Genomic DNA, 18,045 nt, shown 5'->3' with positions numbered 1-18,045 from the left:
CCGCCTCCCCACCCCTTGGCACATCCATAGCTTTGCTCCCGGAACACGCAGTGATAATTTTCTTTGTCTCCTCTTAGATTCTTCAGCTCAGCCAGCTGCTGCTCCCCAAGATGCCCCTGTTACCTCAGGGCCAGCCAGGGCCCCACCTCCTGACTCTCCTACCTCACTGGCCCCCACCCCAGCTCTTGCTCCCCCGAGTCCCCAGGCAGCCGCCGCCCTCAGCTCCTCCCCCACGCCCCCCAAGTCTGCTAACCAGGCCTTGTCCTCACTCAAGGCCGTGGGTCCACCTCCCCAGACCCCTCCACGAAAGCACAGGGCTCTGCCGGCTGCCCAGCCAGCAGAGCCCACCCCCCCACCCCGTATCCAGGTCACCCCCAGCGAACCCCAGCCTTCTGTCCCTGACACTGGACCCCTGAGCCCAGCCTCTGCCCCTCAAGGGGTGAAACCAACGCCTTCCTCCTCGACGCCTCTGTATATGGTGACTTCCTTTGTGTCTGCACCTCCGGCCCCCGAGCCCCCAGCCCCTGAGCCCCCTCCTGAGCCCACCAAGGTGACTGTGAGGAGCCTCAGCCCAGCCAAGGAGGGGCCTGAGGGCACCACTCTCCGACAGGGGCCCCCTCAGAAACCCTACACCTTCCTCGAGGAGAAGGCCAGGTAAGCGGGGACGGGTGGGGGGGAGGGGAGGTGGGAGGAGAGTGGATGGGACACAAGGAACACAGAGCAGACAGGCTGTCCTGGCTGCACTGGGAGAAGATGCTGAGCTGCGGGGTCTTTAGAACTGTTGAGTTCAGCTAGGCACTACCCCGAGCTTGAGCCATGGGCTGTCATTTAATCCTCACCACCGCGAGAGGAAGGCACTGCCTTGTTATTACCACCCCATTCACAGATGGGAAAACTGAGGCTACGGACTCTCCCATAGGTAGAGCCAGCGAGTGCCGGAATCTTTGTTCCCAGCCCTCCGAAGCCCACTGCGTTCTTTTCCCCGGGGGTCCCCGCTTCCTGCTCTAGCTCTCACAATGAGAGTGCCCACCCTGAGTCTGTGACATCCCGCCCCCCTCCTACACACACAGGGGCCGCTTTGGTGTTGTGCGATCCTGCCGGGAGAACGCCACAGGCCGGACGTTCGTTGCCAAGATCGTGCCGTACGCGGCCGAGGGCAAGCACCGGGTGCTGCAGGAGTATGAGGTGCTCCGAACCCTGCACCACGAGCGGCTCATGTCCCTGCACGAGGCCTACATCACCCCTCGCTACCTCGTGCTTATTGCGGAGAGCTGTGGCAACCGGGAGCTCCTCTGTGGGCTCAGCGACAGGTAACTGGGTGTTCCTGGGAGATGGGGCGGGTAGCCAGAGTTGGGGAGGCTGGCTGGGAAGTTCGCCGCCGCCGCGGCCGCCACCACCGCCCCTCACCTCCCCACCCCCACCCTAGATTCCGGTATTCCGAAGATGACGTGGCCACCTATGTGGTGCAGCTGTTGCAAGGCCTGGACTACCTCCATGGCCACCACGTGCTCCACCTGGACATCAAGCCGGACAACCTGCTGCTGGCCGCTGACAACGCCCTTAAGATTGTGGACTTCGGCAGTGCCCAGCCCTACAACCCTCAGGCCCTGAAGCCTCTTGGCCACCGCACAGGCACTCTGGAGTTCATGGGTGAGAAGACCAGCCGCTGGTAGGGTAGAGGGTGGGGGAAGCTGCCAGAGGGACATGCCAGGCTCACCCCCTCCACCCACAAATGTGCCATTCACTGTGCGTTAACTGTTATGTAAATAATGAACAGAGGTTTTTTTTTTTCCCCATTGATCTTTACAATAGCCTTAGAGTTGAGCATAATAGTACTCCCTTTTTACAGATGAGGAAAGAGAGGAACCCTGACGTTAAGTATTCGTCCAATTAGACAGTTACAAATAACTGCGATGGGATTTGCAGAAGCTGGAAAGACGAGAGAATCAATTATGACTGTACAGAGCAGGGGAGACCAGCAGTCATTTAACTACCTGCTAACTGAGGCTTATTGTCTCTATCCCTTAGAGTTATTCTACAAGCCGCACTTTATAGACGAGACAATGGAGAACCAGGCCAGTTTAGTAAATCGCCCCAGGTCCCACGGTTAGGAGGGGCAGGCTTGGGATTAGAGCCAGCCAGGCTGATTTCAAATGCTCTTGAACTTGGTGCTAGCCACATGGAAATGATCCAAGGCAGCTTGGGAAGTTGTAGCTTAGGTCCTCTGGAACCTGCATCATCCCATGCCTCAGGTGGCCCATATCTCCTGGTGGCCACCCCCACTTCCGTCCTGTCTGCTGACCTATAAGGCCTGCTGCTCTGATTTTACTCATGACATGGTAACCTGGCCATGGTCCTGCTCCTCAAGGCCGCAGAACCCCCCCTACTCCCCCCCCCCCCCCCGCCCCTGCCTGCCTCTTTCTGTTCCCTGGTCACAGGGAACCTAGGGTCAGCTTGGCCTCTGTCTCTTGTCAGCTCCTGAGATGGTGAAGGGAGACCCCATCGGCTCCGCCACGGACATCTGGGGAGCGGGTGTGCTCACCTACATCATGTGAGAGGCCTCGCCCTGCTGCAAATCCCTGCTCTCCTGTGCCCATGATCCTCTCCCTCTGCCTGCTCTCGCTCTCAGCCCGCTTCTGCCCGCACCTCCTCCTTCATGCCCTGCCTCCCCACCACACAGCCAGTGGCCAGGTGGCAACTGTCCCCGAGTATTGTGCCCCTCCCAGATGCCCTACACTGATGTCTCCTAAGCCTGACAGCTGACCATCATTCTAAGGTGGAGGCAATAAGAAGGGTATCTGAGACCACGCCAACCCCCCTGTCTTCCACAACAGGCTTAGCGGATACTCCCCATTCTATGAGGCAGACCCCCAGGAAACAGAGGCTCGGATTGTGGGGGGTCGCTTTGATGCCTTCCAGTTGTACCCTAACACATCCCAGAGTGCCACCCTCTTCTTGCGAAAGGTCCTCTCAGTACATCCCTGGTGAGTAGGCCCCCGACCTGCCAACCCTCCAGTGAATGCAGACTGCCCTGCCTGCCTTCACGTGGCCAAAGACTCCCAACTCCTTCATATAGTGCAGCAGCAGCAGCTGCTGCTGTCTGTCATTTAAAGCCTGTAACAGCCCTGGGAAAGACACGGTCCCTATTCCAGAGACCGAGAAACTGAGCCCACGAGCTGCCCAGTAACACACACATATTCGTGAATCAGGATTGGTAAAGGGGCCTGAGGGAGGGCACAGCCTGCCCTCTCCAAGAGCGTCTTCCCTGGCTCACGGTCTCTGACCGGCCTGGCAGGAGCCGGCCCTCCCTGCAGGACTGCTTGGCCCACCCGTGGCTGCAAGATGCCTACCTGATGAAGCTGCGCCGCCAGACTCTCACCTTCACCACTAACCGGCTCAAGGAGTTCCTGGGTGAGCAGCGGAGGCGTCGGGCTGAGGCTGCTACTCGCCATAAGGTGCTGCTCCGCTCCTACCCCGGCAGCCCCTAGGTGGCATGGACCACAGCCCGGCCATGGGCATCAACTCGGGTTCCCACTCATGCTGCCAAGGGACATTCCAGAGCCCATGCTGAGCTGGACAGGCCGGGGGGCTTCAGATACCAGCAGCAGCAGCAGCAGCAACAACATCTGGCTGGGCTATTACCTCATGGACCTAAGGGGACAGGGCCCCTGGGGCTTCAGCCGGATGTCACCCCTGGCCACAGCCAGAGCAGGAGACCCCACTGGTCAGCCTGGGCAAGGGTGAGAACAGAAAGAGGCAAGAAGGTCGTGGGGGAAGTGAAGAGTGGGAAAGTAGAGGCCGGGGAGGGAGGAACGTGAGGAAGGTTCTGGAACGGGGTGGGAGCGGTATATCTCAGGGAGAACCCAGTGAGGGAAGCGGCTGAAGAGGAAGAAGGATCCCCCTGTGGCGTGGGGACAGTGAGCTGGGCCGTGAGTGTGGGACAGGAGGACAGGACATTAAGACAGCACCAGGAGCCAGAGCCGAGATATAAGGGAGGGCGCGGAGGTGGGAAGGAGGGCAGGCCAGCGGCTGAAGCTTCAGAAAGAGAAAGGAGAAAGGCAAAGACGTGGGCCTCAGGCCACTCAAGCTGGTCTCCTGTGCCCGCGGGTGCAGTTCTGGGCCCCCTCCACTGGCCCCAGGATGTCCCCACTGCTCCTCCATGGCCTTCGCCCTTCTTCCTGTTTGTATTTATTTATTTATTGCCTTCTACGGAGTTTCCTTTCCATCCAAGAGTCCCTGTTGCCTGTGTTGTCCTGACCATCCCCCTCAGCCATCCAGATGTCTGTGCAGCTCTCTGTCTGTCTGTCACACGAGGAAAATAAAAACAGCAAGCGGCAGGAGCTGTGTGTGGTCTCTGGGTGGGGTGGGAAAGAGGACGCTGGTGGCTGGGAGGGAGTCCCGAGGGCGCTTTAGCCTTCTCTGGGCAATGACGGTGCTTCAGGGGTACAGAGGGTGTGTCAGTGAGCGCCCTGGTACCTCACAGTCCTTCCCTTGGCTCTCACTCCTTTTTGTTTCTAGAAGAAGGGAGACTGTAGTCACCTACCGAATTCCCATTGCTACCCTCGGTCTAGATCCCAGGAACCCAACCCTAGCCCTATGGGTCCTCTTTGTAACTTGGAGGATTGCTGGGCTCTGGCATGGACCAGTCCCGTCCCTGGCCAACTCAGCCTCGTTTATTCTTGTCCTTCCCCAGGACTAGGGAGAGATGGTTTTATCTCAGTAATTGGGCCCTGACCCTAGCCTCTAGGGATCAGAGTATAGATCTGAATGCATGGAGCAGCCGTGGTGCTCAAGGCAGCCATGGCCAGTGTTTTCCTAGGGTTGACGGACACATCAGGCTGGACCTTCTTGTCTCCATGGTAAGTTAGGAGTCCCCTGGACCCTGACTGGACACACCCATGCAGTACCCCAAAATGGTCAATGGGTCCCAGAAATGAGCTTCCTAGACCTGAGGTAGAGGCAAGAGGGATCCTGGTTTTTCTGTGTTCTACCTTGAAGTTCTACTCTTGGCAAAAAATGAAAGGAACAAACTTCTGACTATAAACAGAGGACTTTGGCACTGGCTTGGGGACCCCTTGACTCAAGCTCCAAGAGCTGTTCTGGCTTCCTGAGACCTCAGGAAAGAGGTGAGGCTCATCATCATCATCATCATCACACACACACACACACACACACACACACACACACACACACACACACACACACACACACACAAGATGTTAGAACCAGTGAGAAGGGATGAGGGAGACACCTTGCCCGCCCGTCATTTCAGCTCTGAAGACACCCCGTTTGCCTACGAGGATCTCCAACCCCTACCCGCGGCAGATGCTTTCCTATAAAAAATGAGGTGCCTGAACTCATATCTTGATAAATGGTAAGGAATTCCTCTCCCGTCCCGCTTTGATCTGCAGCTCGCTCCCCATCTCCATTGGAAATGGCATGTGAACTGCTTCTTCCCAGCCCGGAGGAGCCAAGGTAATTTATGTCAGTGGAGTGGTGTCAAAACTGTTCTGATCAAAAGGTGACAATACCCCACACCTGAGCGAGTGCTTACACTGAGCGGAAACACCGCTCCTACTCGATACCCTAGCCTGCACAGACTGAACTCCGCTCAAGCCCCTGGGAGACGGTCCTTACCGCGGGCAGTCTGGTGCCCCTGTGCACCAGTGTGTATGCCCAAAGGACTTCACAGACCTAGGGGTTGGGCAGCCAATCACAGTGCTGACCTTCAAGGATAGGACTGACCAGCCGGACTCTACCCTGTCACAAAGAGGGACGTGTGTGTGGGGGATGAGGGTGGCACTGGGGTTCAGGGTGATGGCTGCTGTTCTCAGATATCTTTCCTGCACCCCCTTGGTGTACTTCATCTAACCACCAGGGGGCATGGTGTCAAAAGGACTCAGGGGTAAGGGTGGCTGTAAAGGTCAGGTGATTCCCACTGGTTTTGACAACCATGTGGTTCTTTTTACTATTGGCTGTATGGACTGTTCAAGGCTACTGTATTTAAGGATACTTCCACAAACACCTGTACCCCTTTTACTTACAGTATCAGGAAAAGGGCATGTAATATGACTGCCTGGAGGTTGAGATAAGTATAGAGACATGTCTCCCATCTGCCACCTCTGGTTCCCCTGAGAGTGGGATCTATACTCCTTGCCCTGAAAAGGGATGGGTCATATCCAGCTGTCCAGCTAGTCAGGTGCTGGTGTACCCCAGGGCAGTTCATCCCAGGCATCCCAGGGCTAAATAAGGAGCCTGCTTGGGCCAGTGGGTGCACCCCAACTGTGACATCTAAGGAGGCGGCCTACAAACAACCCAACTAGCCAAGTGGTCTGGAAGTCAACCCCTGTGGGACGAGTCCATTCCTGAGAGAGGTTTCAGACAGTCCTGTCCCGGGTGGGTGTTTTCCTTAAGTCGGGAGAGGGTTGAAAACCCAAACCTCTGGCTTAGCCTGGACCCCCATATTTGTGGTCTATCTATTTTTCAGATGTCCAAAACAGTTCCCGTGAGGGGAAAAAAACAAACAAACAAACAAACAAAAAACCCAAACCAAACCAACAAACAAAAAAAACCAGCTTCCCCACCTCCAGGATGTTCCTCTGGATATCAATGACTCCCATGTCCAGAGTACCTCCATCTGCATCCAGGCCTCCTACAGGGGGCCATGGATAAAGGAAGTGCAGAGCCATGGAGAGGAGGCTGCTAGACCTGCAGAGGACCAAGACAGGGTTTCTCTGTGTAGCTTTGCGCCTTTCCTGGAACTCACTTTGTAGACCAGGCTGACCTCGAACTCACAGAGATCCGAGGATCATTTTTAAAATGGAACAGTTCAGGAGTAGCCCCCTCCTAACCACCCCAATTTCCAGCTCAGGTATCTAGTGGGTCACAGGGAAGGGGCAGAGATGACGTGCTGGCAGATTGGGCTGGGAGCAGTCCTCAGTATTATTATGGGAGCTCTGAGTACTGACCCAGCCTGGGGTGGTGGTGGTAGTGGTGCATGTTTCAGAAGGAAATGAGAAGGGCCTGACCCGGGTTCTGGAGCCACTGAAGGACATAGTTCGGATGCAGCCAAGCTGACTTGCTGAATTTCGGCTCTCCCTGACCTGTTTATCCGCTGGAGTAAGGATGCAAGATGCAGGATGTGGTGGCCGATGATGTTGTGGAATTGGCTTACCTGGATCAGTTTAGCATCCATGTAGCCAGTCCCTTCTGCCGGTGCTCAGATTCCATGCGCATCTTTGTGGAAGGTACAGGTGCCATTGGCCAAAACAGCACCACCCGGTGGGCGTGGCAGTAGTAGCATCCAGGCTGGCATGCCTTTGTGGCTGGGCCTAGTCCAGATAGAATGATGAGTCCAGCCTCTGCATTGCCCGGAGGGCATGACAATTTTCTCCCCTACTTCAGGACCTGGTTCCACCCAGACTGTGGGCTCCCCTCCTACGACTATAGGGCCCAAGGTCATAGAGCAAGCCAAGATTTAAAATCCAGTTTTTTAGTTCCCAACCCAGAGCAATTTCCTCTACTCAAATCTGTCTCTGAAGGACTGTGAGAGCTGTATCACTTTTGATCTTCTACTCGACCCAGAGAAGGAGGGACAGGGCTAAGTCCTGTTTAATAGCTACAGAGATAAAAACCTTAGAGGCTAATCATTTGTCTGATATCATACTGTGAATTCAAATGCACATTTGGGCGAGACATTAGTTGGAATGGTGATGCTCTTACCGCACCTTGCCTTTACGTCCCTTACTGGTGGGGTTTCCCTGTTCTTCATCTGGTCCCGACTAAGATTCAAAAGGGACCTGATAACACTAACGTGCAAAGACACCATAGTAACACTGACCGCCCAGATACTAGCGGGGTGGGCTAGCCTCCCCCAGATGTTTGCTGGATGAAGGACAAGGGAAGGGCTGGGATCTGCAGCAGAAGCAGGGCCTGGGACTGGGACTGTTCCCAGAAACCTTGCAGAAGGATGAGGGTCGCTGGGTTGCAAAGAACCGTGCATTCTAATTAACTAGACTCTCCACGCGGGTAAATTGACCCACAGCTCCACTCTCCATCTCTCCACACCTCCCCCAGGGTGTTGAAATTGGCACCAACACCAACCACCACGTGGACCATTCTCCAGACCACGCCCCAGGACAGCTGCAGGTGTGAGGTTAAGTAAAGAAACAGCTTGCGCAGGGACCCAGCGCTTTCTCTCTGGTGGACGTGGCTTGAAAGGGACCGTCAGACCTTTCGCCCTGGCTGCGAGCCCAGGAACCGTTGGTACCCAAAACCTCCTCTGTCTTGCTTAATAAAACAGCTTTCTTTCTGACCCTCCGAATCTTTTTCTGTTTTTTTTGTTTTGTTTTGTTTTGTTTTTTTGCGTCTCCATTTACCCTCCCCCTCCTCCCCTCCACACCCTCCCCCGCCCCATATTTATTCCAAGACCCACAAGCCAAGGTCACAGAATGGTGGAGTCACTAGGAAATCCGGAGAGCGCGCCTAGTCTGGTGCTTCGTTTCACAGACAGTAAATCCGGAATAGGATTTCTCTCTTTGTCAAATATCCCACCCGGACAAACACGGGAAGCCTTCTCTTCTTTTGCTCAGGCTAGGTGCAGCCTCTCCCGGCAGTTGGCGCTCTGGCCCCTGTCCCTTCCAGGGCTGGCCACACCCCTTCCACCTCTAGTCGGGATTCTCCTGTGACCTGTCTCCCGTCCCTGAGCCCGTTCTGGGAAAGCTCAGGTCTCAGTATTAGTTTTTCATGCCTAACTTCTTTGCCTCCACCTTCACCTTTCTCTCTTTTCATTTACGCCCGCCCCTCGATCCCTCGACCAAACTCGTAAGTTTCCAGCGCGTTTCCCAACTGTTCTAATCAAGTTGGAGAGAGGACTTTTTCAAAACTACAATTCCCGGCATCCCCTGTGAAGGAGCTCTCGCGAGTTGTAAGAAGACACGTACGCGGAAGGAGCAAGCTGTAGCAGGCGGCAGAGCTGGCGTAAAGGGAGCTAGTGGTAAAAGGATCTACATGGTGGAGGGGTGGCGGGCAGAGGAGGGGTAGGGAAGAGACCCTAGACGTAGGGCGGCCTCAGAGGTCCTGTCCTGCTTTCCCCATGTCCAGGCTTGTGTTGGTTCTATAACCCTTGGCTACGAGGAGAAACTAACGTCTATATTGGACAGACTCAGTTGTGGGGTCCAGAGGGTCAGCAACCAATCCTCGGAATCCAGAGATTTGACACCAGTCGTCAGGACGGGCACTGCGGGACCTTGTAGGCTCAGTGTTCGGCGTGCCAGGGGAAACCTGTCCCCTGACTGAGCTTTAGCACATGCAGGTAGCTGTAAGATTCACAGTCAGCACCTAGAGGGGTCAGGATTGGTGCACATCAAACGCAGATTAGCGTTAGTTCAGTGCTTGGGGCTCATTCTGAAGATTGAAATGAAATACCCGGAGCTCACGCGGGGTTTGCGGTTCCATAGTCACCGCTGGGATTCGGAGCTGAGCATCTAGAGAGAGGACGCAGGAGTTTTCGAGCCATTGGGTTGGAGACTTCAGGTTTTTGAGGGTTGGGGTCAGGGAAGGGGGTCCGTTGAGTTCCCGAGTTTACAGAATTTGTTCATGGCCAAGGGGAAGTCGTTAGAGATGAAAGGGTGGGGTGCATGTTTTTTGAAGGCAACTGATTTTCTGGATTGGGAAGAAATCTGTGGTGGGAGGAGAGGACTGTACTGAACTTCTGAGTTTCCATCCTAGGGAAGGGCTATGTGTTGCAATTTGGAGCGTGAGGTCTGAGTGCAATTCTTCCGTTGGCGGTTGAGGTTTAGGTAGCAATCTGCATCATGCTCAAAGCTGTGATCCTCATTGGAGGGCCTCAAAAGGGTGAGGAGCTGGGGGAGAGGGTGGTGGGGTTGGGACAGAAGGAAGCAGGGGGCTAAAATCTTCTCTCCTCTCTCAGGGACTCGCTTCAGGCCTTTGTCTTTTGAGGTGCCCAAACCACTGTTTCCTGTGGCGGGCGTCCCTATGATCCAGCACCATATAGAAGCCTGTGCCCAGGTAATAGGTTCTCCTCTCACACCGCACTTCCTGTTCATCTCTTCCATGCCTCGTGTCTTCCCTTGCTCAGCCATGATCTTTTCCCACCAAGTGTAACAGATGTCTATGTGAATGGCACTTCTTCGGGTGGTGTGCTGCACCTAGCTCTTTTGACTTCCCGGGCCTCTCGCTGTTTAGATTTCACACCTAGTTTTACAGTATGGGATGTAAATTCTTCGGGCAGGGATCTTAAAAGATCATTTAGAGTCTTGGCATGGGGGCCCTTACTGATAATAAAGCACAGAGGCCTTGCTGTGGCTCCTTCTCTTTATTGCTTTGTTATTGGGATAGGTGAGGTTCGAGTTTGAGTCCAGTCTCCCTGCTGTGACCCGGAGCAAGCAAAAAATGTTTACCTTCTTTGAGCTCTGGTTTCCTTATCTGTAAAGTAGAGATTAGACCTCCTTTGTAGGGTGGCAGTGCTGTGCAAGTGCCTAATTCAATGCAGACCCTTGATAGACCCTCATCTCATGCTGGTGTCAAACCAGAAGGACGCATAATGAAAGATGATTCAGTTGGTACTGGACTGGCTTGCAGAAGCCTGAGGACCCCAGTTTGATCCCCATCACCCTTATAAAGAGCCAGTCATGGTGATGGGCATTTGTAATCCCAGCACTGAGGAGGAAGAGACAGGCAAGTGTCTGTGGCCTGCTGCCAGCCAGTCTATCCTAATCATTAGGTCCCAGACCCCAGTGAGAGACCCTGACTCAAAAACAAACAAACAACCCAAGATTGACCTCCAGGTGGATGCATCCACCTGGGCGTGTGCACCCACATATGTATGCACACACACACACACATGCTACACCTGTAGCTCAGAGATAGAGCACTTGTGTAGTTTGTGTGAGGTCTTGGGTTCAGTCTCCAGTACTGAGAGAGAAAGAGGAGGGCCCTGGAGAAGGAAAGGGGGGAAAGACGAGTGGATTATACATTAATCCAGTAGCTTGGTAGACAAAGTCATTCTTAGAGTGGGCTCCAGTTCAGGTGCATGGGAGAATATTAAAAAGTGGAAAGATCTGGGCTGAGAGAGTTCTTCTCACTTTTGCATCGTCCAAAGAAAAAGCAGGCCGGAATGGCTGGTTACCCAGGATACCCAGCTCAAGCTGAATTTGTATCCTCTGGACTTGTGGACCAGATTTTCCCAGTTCGCATCGGAATTTTCTCTCCCGACCTCTTCTCTTGTCCTAGGTCCCTGGGATGCAGGAGATTCTGCTCCTTGGCTTCTACCAGCCTGATGAGGCCCTCACCCAGTTCCTAGAGGCTGCCCAGCAGGAGTTTAGCCTTCCAGTCAGGTGTTTGAACATATATATGTATACATATGAACACACACATATACATACATACATACATACATACATACATATATATGTCATATACATGTCTGAGTCTCGAAGTTCTTGGGAATGGGTTGAGTCAGCATGTGCCAGGGTTCACCCCATACCCAAGGGATTCTTATTTGGGGCATCAGAATGGCTTCACCTGAGGTTTCTCTGCAGGCCCTGGCCAGAAGTACTTCTGACCAGGGCAGCGGTGTTGGGGGAGGGTGTGTCAGGTGCACTGGCTCCTGGTACCTCACTGAGCTGTCTGGGGTTCCTGGGAACAGGTACCTGCAGGAGTTTGCCCCCCTCGGCACTGGGGGTGGTCTCTACCATTTTCGGGACCAGATCCTGGCGGGGGGACCTGAGGCCTTCTTCGTGCTCAATGCCGACGTCTGCTCCGACTTCCCCTTGAGCGCGATGTTGGAAGCTCACAGGCGCCAGCGCCACCCTTTCCTACTCCTCGGCACCACCGTGAGAGGGCTTGGGGGGGGGGCCGCAGGCTGTGGAGAGAGAGAGGCCAGGGGGGGGGCACCCTGGGTCTTGGAGGAGGAGTGGCTGATGGGAAGGAAATGGAGGTGTCATTGGCAACCCCGAGCCCTTTGGTTGCTGGGAAGCAGGGAGGGGGGAGGGCAGCTGTCAGCTCTTGACTCTGCCGAAGGCCTGTCAATGTCGGAGCTGCGTGCCAGGTGCGAGAGGGGAAGGAAGGGAAGGAAGGGAAGACAGCCTTGGCTGCCCTGAAGAGGGCAGGTCACTGTCTGGGCTCTGTCTGTCTCTCAGGCTAACAGGACACAATCCCTCAACTACGGCTGCATTGTTGAGAACCCGCAGACGCATGAGGTGAGGGCAGGGCTGGGCTGGGTACCGCCTTGTGAGATCGGGGGCCCCGTACCGTACACCTCCAGAGAATGCTGAGACCACTTTAAGGTGGGGCCCGTCCTGTCAGACTGATAGGACAGTTGGGGTGCCACCACTGCCCCTCCCCTACCCTGGGGAATTGTCTTGTAACCCTTTAAGAGAGAAGGACTGGGAAGGGGTGCCAGTTCATTTCCCTAGGTGTGGTGTTTTTCATGAATGCACGCATGAGGTACTAGGGAACACAAAAGAGAGGCCCAGCCATAGCCTGAGGTAGGGCCTTCCCTCAGGAGCAGGGTGAGCTGAGTTAAACTTGAGGAGATGAAGGAGACTGGAGGTTTTGCAGGCGGAGAGAGCAGTTGGTGCAAAGACAGACAGGAAGTGCGTGGTGCCCCGTTGTTATTGAGGTGGAAACAGTCCCTCAGGCAAGAGGCCATTGTCCCCGTTTGCGAGAATCGCTGCCCCGAATCTCACTGGCTTTGACACAAAAACCATTTTATTCGTTCATAGTTTAATATATATATGAAACATACGTGTAATGTACACATGTGTGCATATGTGCATATGCAGTTTTGAGGCAGACACCAGCTAGACAGGAGAGAAACAGGACCATAGAACACATTCTCCACTGCTCAGGAAACCGCAGTCTAGCAGGAAAAAGAGTCAGAAGCCAATCCTTGCAAATGGCACAGTGTCCCGGGTGAGGTATGACCAGACCAGAGGTCAGGGGTGACAGGCCTGAACAGCTAAGAGGGGCTGGCAGGGGAGGACTGAGGAGTGACAGTGTCATCTGGGTTTCAGAAGGTGGATTTTCCAGAGGCAGAGGTGGGGAGGACATCCCGGTGGCCTGGAAGTGGTTCTCCTGGAGTTAGGGAGGCTAGAGCAGGTAGCCCTCTGGGGATGTAAAGCCAAAGTAGGGGCAAGGCGTGAGCTCCCCTTTGGGAAGTTGTCAATAGAAGGGGCCCGGAAATGAGTATGAGATGGCGGTGGTGGTGGTGGTCGCGGCCTGCCCTCCACTCTGAATTCTGCTTTCACCTCCCTAGGTCCTGCACTATGTGGAGAAACCTAGCACCTTTATCAGTGACATCATCAACTGTGGCATCTACCTTTTCTCCCCAGAAGCCCTGAAGCCTCTCCGGGATGTTTTCCAGCGGAATCAGCAGGATAGGCAACTGTGAGGCAGGCTCCATGACCCTGTGACCCCCACCCCACCCCCAACATCCTAAACCCGGACCCCTCCCCCACACCGGGCTCTGCAGTGACCATGTCACCCCGCTCACCCTGTCTCCCTTTGCCCCTTCCCACTCATCTCCAGCTAGGCCCCCCTAATCCTTCCCTTCCTAACCTCATTCTGTCCCTCTTCCTTACACGTCCCGGCTCCTCCTCCGTCACCGCCTGCCCATTCCCCTTCTGGTCCATTTCTCGCCAGCCCTGGGTGTCCCTGAGACATCTTTCCGAACAGACGGCGACACACACTTGGGTGCACATGTGCTCAAGTGTAGACACACACACACACACACACACACACATACACACGCACACACACACAGGCTGCCCAGAGCCCTGCTTGCTCCTGTGAGGTTTGTCCTTCCAAAGCCTGAAAGCTGGCCACTAGGCTTCCCCACCCCCACCCCCGCCCTGCCCCGCCACACTCCTCCCCCCCCCAGCTCCCATCTCATGCCTCATTCATTTGCTGACAACCATTTCTCACTCCACCATGTCTCTGCTTCTCCCCATCTCTCCCGGCTTCTCTGTCTCTGTTTCCGCTGAGCCGGCATCTCTACCATCTCTTTCCCCCCTCTCTCTGTGACTGTCTCTGCCCTCACCAGCTGCCTTGCTCTGGGGTGAGTTTGTGGTTTGGGGCCGTCCAGTGAGGGAGGGTGGTGACTAGATGGGTGAATTGGGGGGGGATGGGGGAGGTGGGCACGGGCAGGGATGGGAGGTGTGGGGTCTAGGCCTGGGGCTCCCCGGTTAAAGCAGTCCTCCGAGCGTAGCAGAAGGAGGTGCCGAGGATTTGGATGGACCTTGATAGAGCAGCCAAGCTAGAGGAGGGCTCCAAGAGGTGGCGAAAGCCCCTTCCGTGCCTTCCTGGAGAGACCCCGAATTCGGTCTCAGCTAGGGCACTCACGTCTCGTCCTTTCCTGGCCAGAGAGGAATCTCCAGGCTCGTGGCCGGGGGCAGGGACCATCCGACTGGAGCAGGATGTGTTCTCAGCCCTGGCTGGGCAGGGCCAGATCTACGTGCACCTCACCGAGGGTATCTGGAGCCAGATCAAGTCTGCAGGGTATGTGGGGGCTGGGGAAGAGCCTGTGCCTCGGATCTGGAGGCTCTAAGGGTGGCCTTGGGATGCTAGGCACAGGCCCTGCTGGACCCTGAGTGCCTCACCCTCCCTTTTCGGTCCCTAGCTCAGCCCTCTATGCCTCCCGTCTCTATCTGAGCCGATACCAGATCACTCACCCGGAACGGCTGGCCAAACACACTCCCGGGGGCCCACGAATCAGAGGTACCCACCCCATCCCATCATTACCTATCACTCTCCCACGCCCTTGTAGCCTACACTCTTCACCTCGGGTGCGGAAGTGGAGACTCAGTCTCTTCCCCTCCCTGTCCAGATGTGTTTTGGGGTATCTGCCCCCAGGTTGTTTCTTCTGCTTCTAGGAAATGTTTACATCCATCCAACTGCTAAAGTGGCCCCGTCGGCTGTGGTAAGATCTGGCCCCAGCCTCAGGGAGAGGCTCTGCGGATTGGTGGGGATCCCCAGGGACTGAACTCAGATGCCGGTCTGTCTCTCTGCCTTGGTACACCTGTTTTGTGGCCTTGAGCACCCCCACATCCCCACTCTCATGGTATGATGGTCCGTCCTCTCCACAGCTGGGCCCCAACGTCTCCATTGGGAAGGGGGTGACGTTGGGCGAGGGTGTACGTCTGCGAGAGAGCATTGTCCTCCATGGAGCCACTCTGCAGGTAGGAACCGGGCACGGAGTAGTGTGTGGTACCCAAAAAGCTGAGGGAGAGGGCCCAGGTACGCCTCCCAGGGCGAGAAGGGCGAGCCCCACCCCCAGGCTCTGCATCCCCCCACCCCCATCTCCCGCCTCCCACTCTACTCACCCAAAACCCATCCTATCCGACAGGAGCACACCTGTGTCCTTCACAGCATCGTGGGCTGGGGGAGCACTGTGGGGCGCTGGGCCCGCGTAGAGGGGACTCCCAATGACCCCAACCCCAATGATCCCCGAGCTCGCATGGACAGTGAGAGCCTCTTCAAGGATGGAAAGCTACTTCCTGCCATTACTATCCTGGGTATGGTTCGTGGGGGGCTGGGGGTAAGGGCTGGGAAGCTCCACAGGTGACGGACGGCGGTAGGGAACGTGTGTGTGTGTGTGTGTGTGTGTGTGTGTGTGTGTGTGTGTGTGTGCGTGTGTGTGTGTGTGTGTGTGTGTGTGTGTGTGTGTGTGTGTTTTGTCACACACACGTGTTATTCTGTCAGCAAACATTTACCAAGCTCCTGCCATGTACCCAGCCCACATGAGTCACTGGGGGATGAGACCAGGGCGGGGGCACAGGTGGGCAGCAGGGAGGACTCCCTCTTGATGGCCTGGCCATGGCCCCAGCTCCTCCCCTGCCCCAGTACCTCTCATGACCTGCTCCTGGTGACCTTGCCCACGCTTCAGGCTGCCGCGTCCGGATCCCTGCCGAGGTGCTCATCTTGAACTCGATTGTTCTGCCACACAAGGAGCTAAGTCGAAGCTTCACCAACCAGATCATCCTGTGAGGGTGCTGCCTCACGCGCACCCCCCCCCCCCCCCCGGACTCCCGCTCGTCTTCCTCCGGGCTGCGGCCTGCCTGGCCCGCTCCGTCCAGAACGGGATCTGAGGAAACCAGACGGAATCTTCCCTTGCAGGGAGCCACGTGTGTGGCCAGGGACGTCTGGCCACCCTCTCCACCCCCAAATAAACCCCTATGAACCTTGGAGGCAGCTTGGACTCCGCTTGTGCCTGGGCTGGGGGTGGCGGGGACAAGAGGGGCAGCTGAGTCAGGCCCCCCCACATTAGCATTTAAATTGGAGTCGTTGCTGCTGCTTCATGAATAATGAATCCAGAGCCTTGGTAAATCTCCCCCTCCCACTGCCTCGGCCTTCTGCGCTAGCTGCTTTAGACGAAGGCCCTCCAGGCTCCCTGGCCTGCTGGCCCCCTGACCTTCGCCCTGCCTGCCTGCCTGCCTGCCTGCCTCCCTGGGCCTGGCTCTCTAGAATGCTGAGAGAACGCTGAAAGGATTTCAGTGAGCACACTTGCTGGGAGGCTGGGGCCCAGGCTGAACACCCAGCAGCCTGCTCTCAGCTCCTGCCAAGACCCAGCCCTGGCCTGTTTAACGCTTTGCCAGCTCCATCTGCTCCCAGGCTGGCTTTGGGGAGCTGGGGGTTTTGCCCCCACCCAGGGGTCTTCCAGGGTCTCTCTCCCACTCCTCTGGCAGAGGTCTCTGGTCTAGGAGGTGCCTTGTTACCCCTTGACAGCCTGATACCTTCTGGCGGGTCATAGCCTGGCTCTTCCCACGTCTCTCGTGTTTGCCCGTGACCCCAGAGTGCCCCTCTTGGCACCCCCTTTCCGCAGCTGTGGGTGCTGAGCTTAGTTGCCAGATGAGCTGGTAATGATCGTAATCTGCTAATTGAGAGGAATCTAATTACCCGAAGAGAATAGGGGGGCAGGGTTTGGGTGGGAGGCAGGAGGGGGTCCTGGCAGCCAGCTTGGGTGGCAGGCAGGAGGGTGTCGGGGCCTTGTCAACAACAGGGTCTGGGACAGAGCCCAGGATATCATAGCTTCCTAGACAGGCAGTTAGAAAGGTAGATGGGAGCTAACCCAAGAGTGACCTGGGGACTAGCCTAGGTACGACCTCCCAGGTCCCGAGGGCTGAGATAGCCATGGGAGATGACCAGGTCTTAGCAATCCTAACCTGTAACCTGCTTCTCCCCAGCCCTTCCCTGGTTCCTTCCCAATCTGCCTGCAGCTGAGACCTATCACCGCCATCAGCAGAGGGTTGCAGACCCACTCAGTCTGGGGTCACCTCCCTAAGGAAGGGGCTAGGAGAGGGTTGGACCACGGGGCCGGGCTCTGGGTCCCTTTCCTCTCCTCCCCCTATCCTGACCCTTCTGTTCCAAGTGGTTGGCAGAGGCCATGGCAGCTCCATCATAAATATGATAATTTAATTATTTTCTCAGCAAAACACCGTGAAATCCAATAAGTCTGTGTCAGGCCCCGGCCCCCGGGACCCCCCTCCTAGACCCGGTGGGGGTGGAGACATGATGGCTGGAGACACTGGAAGGGGAAAGGGTCAGTGTTTGAAGGTGGGGTGCGACAGGGACGCTGGCCCCTTCAAGACATTCCTCGGGCTGAGGGGGTCACCCGTGCAAAGGGTCTTAACGGTAAGGGACGATGCCCCCACTTCTCCCCAACACTGAGAGGAGCCAAGACCCCATCTGTCTACGGGGGCAGCTCACACCCCATATGTGGGAGCATTCTGAAGCCTCAAGAGGTTAGCAGGGAACCCCCTCGTCTGCCGCTCTGGGACCCTGCACCCAACCTTGGTCTCATGGAGGAATAGGTGTAGGAGGGTATCGGCGGCTCAGGGATGGGTTTGAGAAAGGAGAAACCAGGAGGAACTGGGGTGGGAAGTTGGGGGGGGGATGAGCAGGGGGAGGGATGCGGGGGAGGGGTACGCTCCTGCCATTAGTGCTTTTTTTTTTTTTTCCCCAGTTTCCATAAAAAGATTATTCTGTAAAATCAGTGAAGGGGAGCGAGCTGGGGGCCAGGGAGGG

The 18,045-nt window shown here is 56.0% G+C and overlaps 2 protein-coding genes across 16 annotated transcripts in view; both read left to right on the top strand.

Moving 5' to 3' along the window:
- Speg (striated muscle enriched protein kinase) overlaps window positions 1-4,337 on the top strand; it is a 58,503-nt gene extending 54,166 nt beyond the window's left edge. For all 14 annotated transcript variants that reach the window (XM_076549999.1, XM_016009990.3, XM_076549997.1 and 11 more), the window contains 6 exons: window positions 78-654; window positions 1,071-1,310; window positions 1,427-1,650; window positions 2,476-2,551; window positions 2,835-2,984; window positions 3,296-4,337. In XM_076549999.1, coding sequence (XP_076406114.1) covers window positions 78-654; window positions 1,071-1,310; window positions 1,427-1,650; window positions 2,476-2,551; window positions 2,835-2,984; window positions 3,296-3,488 — 1,460 coding nt within the window. In that variant the 3' untranslated portion in view covers window positions 3,489-4,337. The remainder of the gene's footprint in view (window positions 1-77; window positions 655-1,070; window positions 1,311-1,426; window positions 1,651-2,475; window positions 2,552-2,834; window positions 2,985-3,295) is intronic.
- Window positions 4,338-8,677: 4,340 nt separating this feature from the next.
- Window positions 8,678-16,206, top strand: Gmppa (GDP-mannose pyrophosphorylase A). 2 transcript variants are annotated; one of them, XM_042260072.2, is made up of 14 exons: window positions 8,678-8,995; window positions 9,103-9,313; window positions 9,730-9,855; window positions 9,932-10,029; window positions 11,254-11,357; window positions 11,669-11,855; window positions 12,162-12,221; window positions 13,280-13,410; window positions 14,386-14,520; window positions 14,642-14,739; window positions 14,895-14,941; window positions 15,108-15,200; window positions 15,368-15,536; window positions 15,908-16,206. In XM_042260072.2, exons 3-14 carry the CDS (start codon window positions 9,816-9,818, stop codon window positions 16,006-16,008), a joined length of 1,263 nt encoding a protein of 420 aa, XP_042116006.1. In that variant the 5' UTR covers window positions 8,678-8,995; window positions 9,103-9,313; window positions 9,730-9,815; the 3' UTR covers window positions 16,009-16,206. The 2 variants fall into 2 exon arrangements, with proteins under 2 accessions (XP_042116006.1, XP_076406109.1); XM_076549994.1 differs by lacking the exon at window positions 9,103-9,313 and having other exon boundaries at window positions 8,859-8,995.
- Window positions 16,207-18,045: the final 1,839 nt, after the last annotated feature.

This window comes from Peromyscus maniculatus, chromosome 13 (genome assembly GCF_049852395.1).
Source record: "Peromyscus maniculatus bairdii isolate BWxNUB_F1_BW_parent chromosome 13, HU_Pman_BW_mat_3.1, whole genome shotgun sequence".
Lineage (NCBI taxonomy): Eukaryota > Metazoa > Chordata > Mammalia > Rodentia > Cricetidae > Peromyscus > Peromyscus maniculatus.
Note: the sequence above shows the minus strand (reverse complement) of the source record. Positions and strands in the feature narration are given on the sequence as shown.

What these genes read in the sequence shown, in the direction of transcription:
- Gmppa (XM_042260072.2), top strand. Translation starts at nt 9,816, where the DNA reads ATGCTCAAAGCTGTGATCCTCATTGGAGGGCCTCAAAAGG. An exon ending in ATATAGAAGCCTGTGCCCAG is followed by an intron (nt 10,030 to 11,253) that starts GTAATAGGTTCT and finishes CTCTTGTCCTAG; the next exon opens with GTCCCTGGGATGCAGGAGAT. An exon ending in AAGTGGCCCCGTCGGCTGTG is followed by an intron (nt 14,942 to 15,107) that starts GTAAGATCTGGC and finishes TCCTCTCCACAG; the next exon opens with CTGGGCCCCAACGTCTCCAT.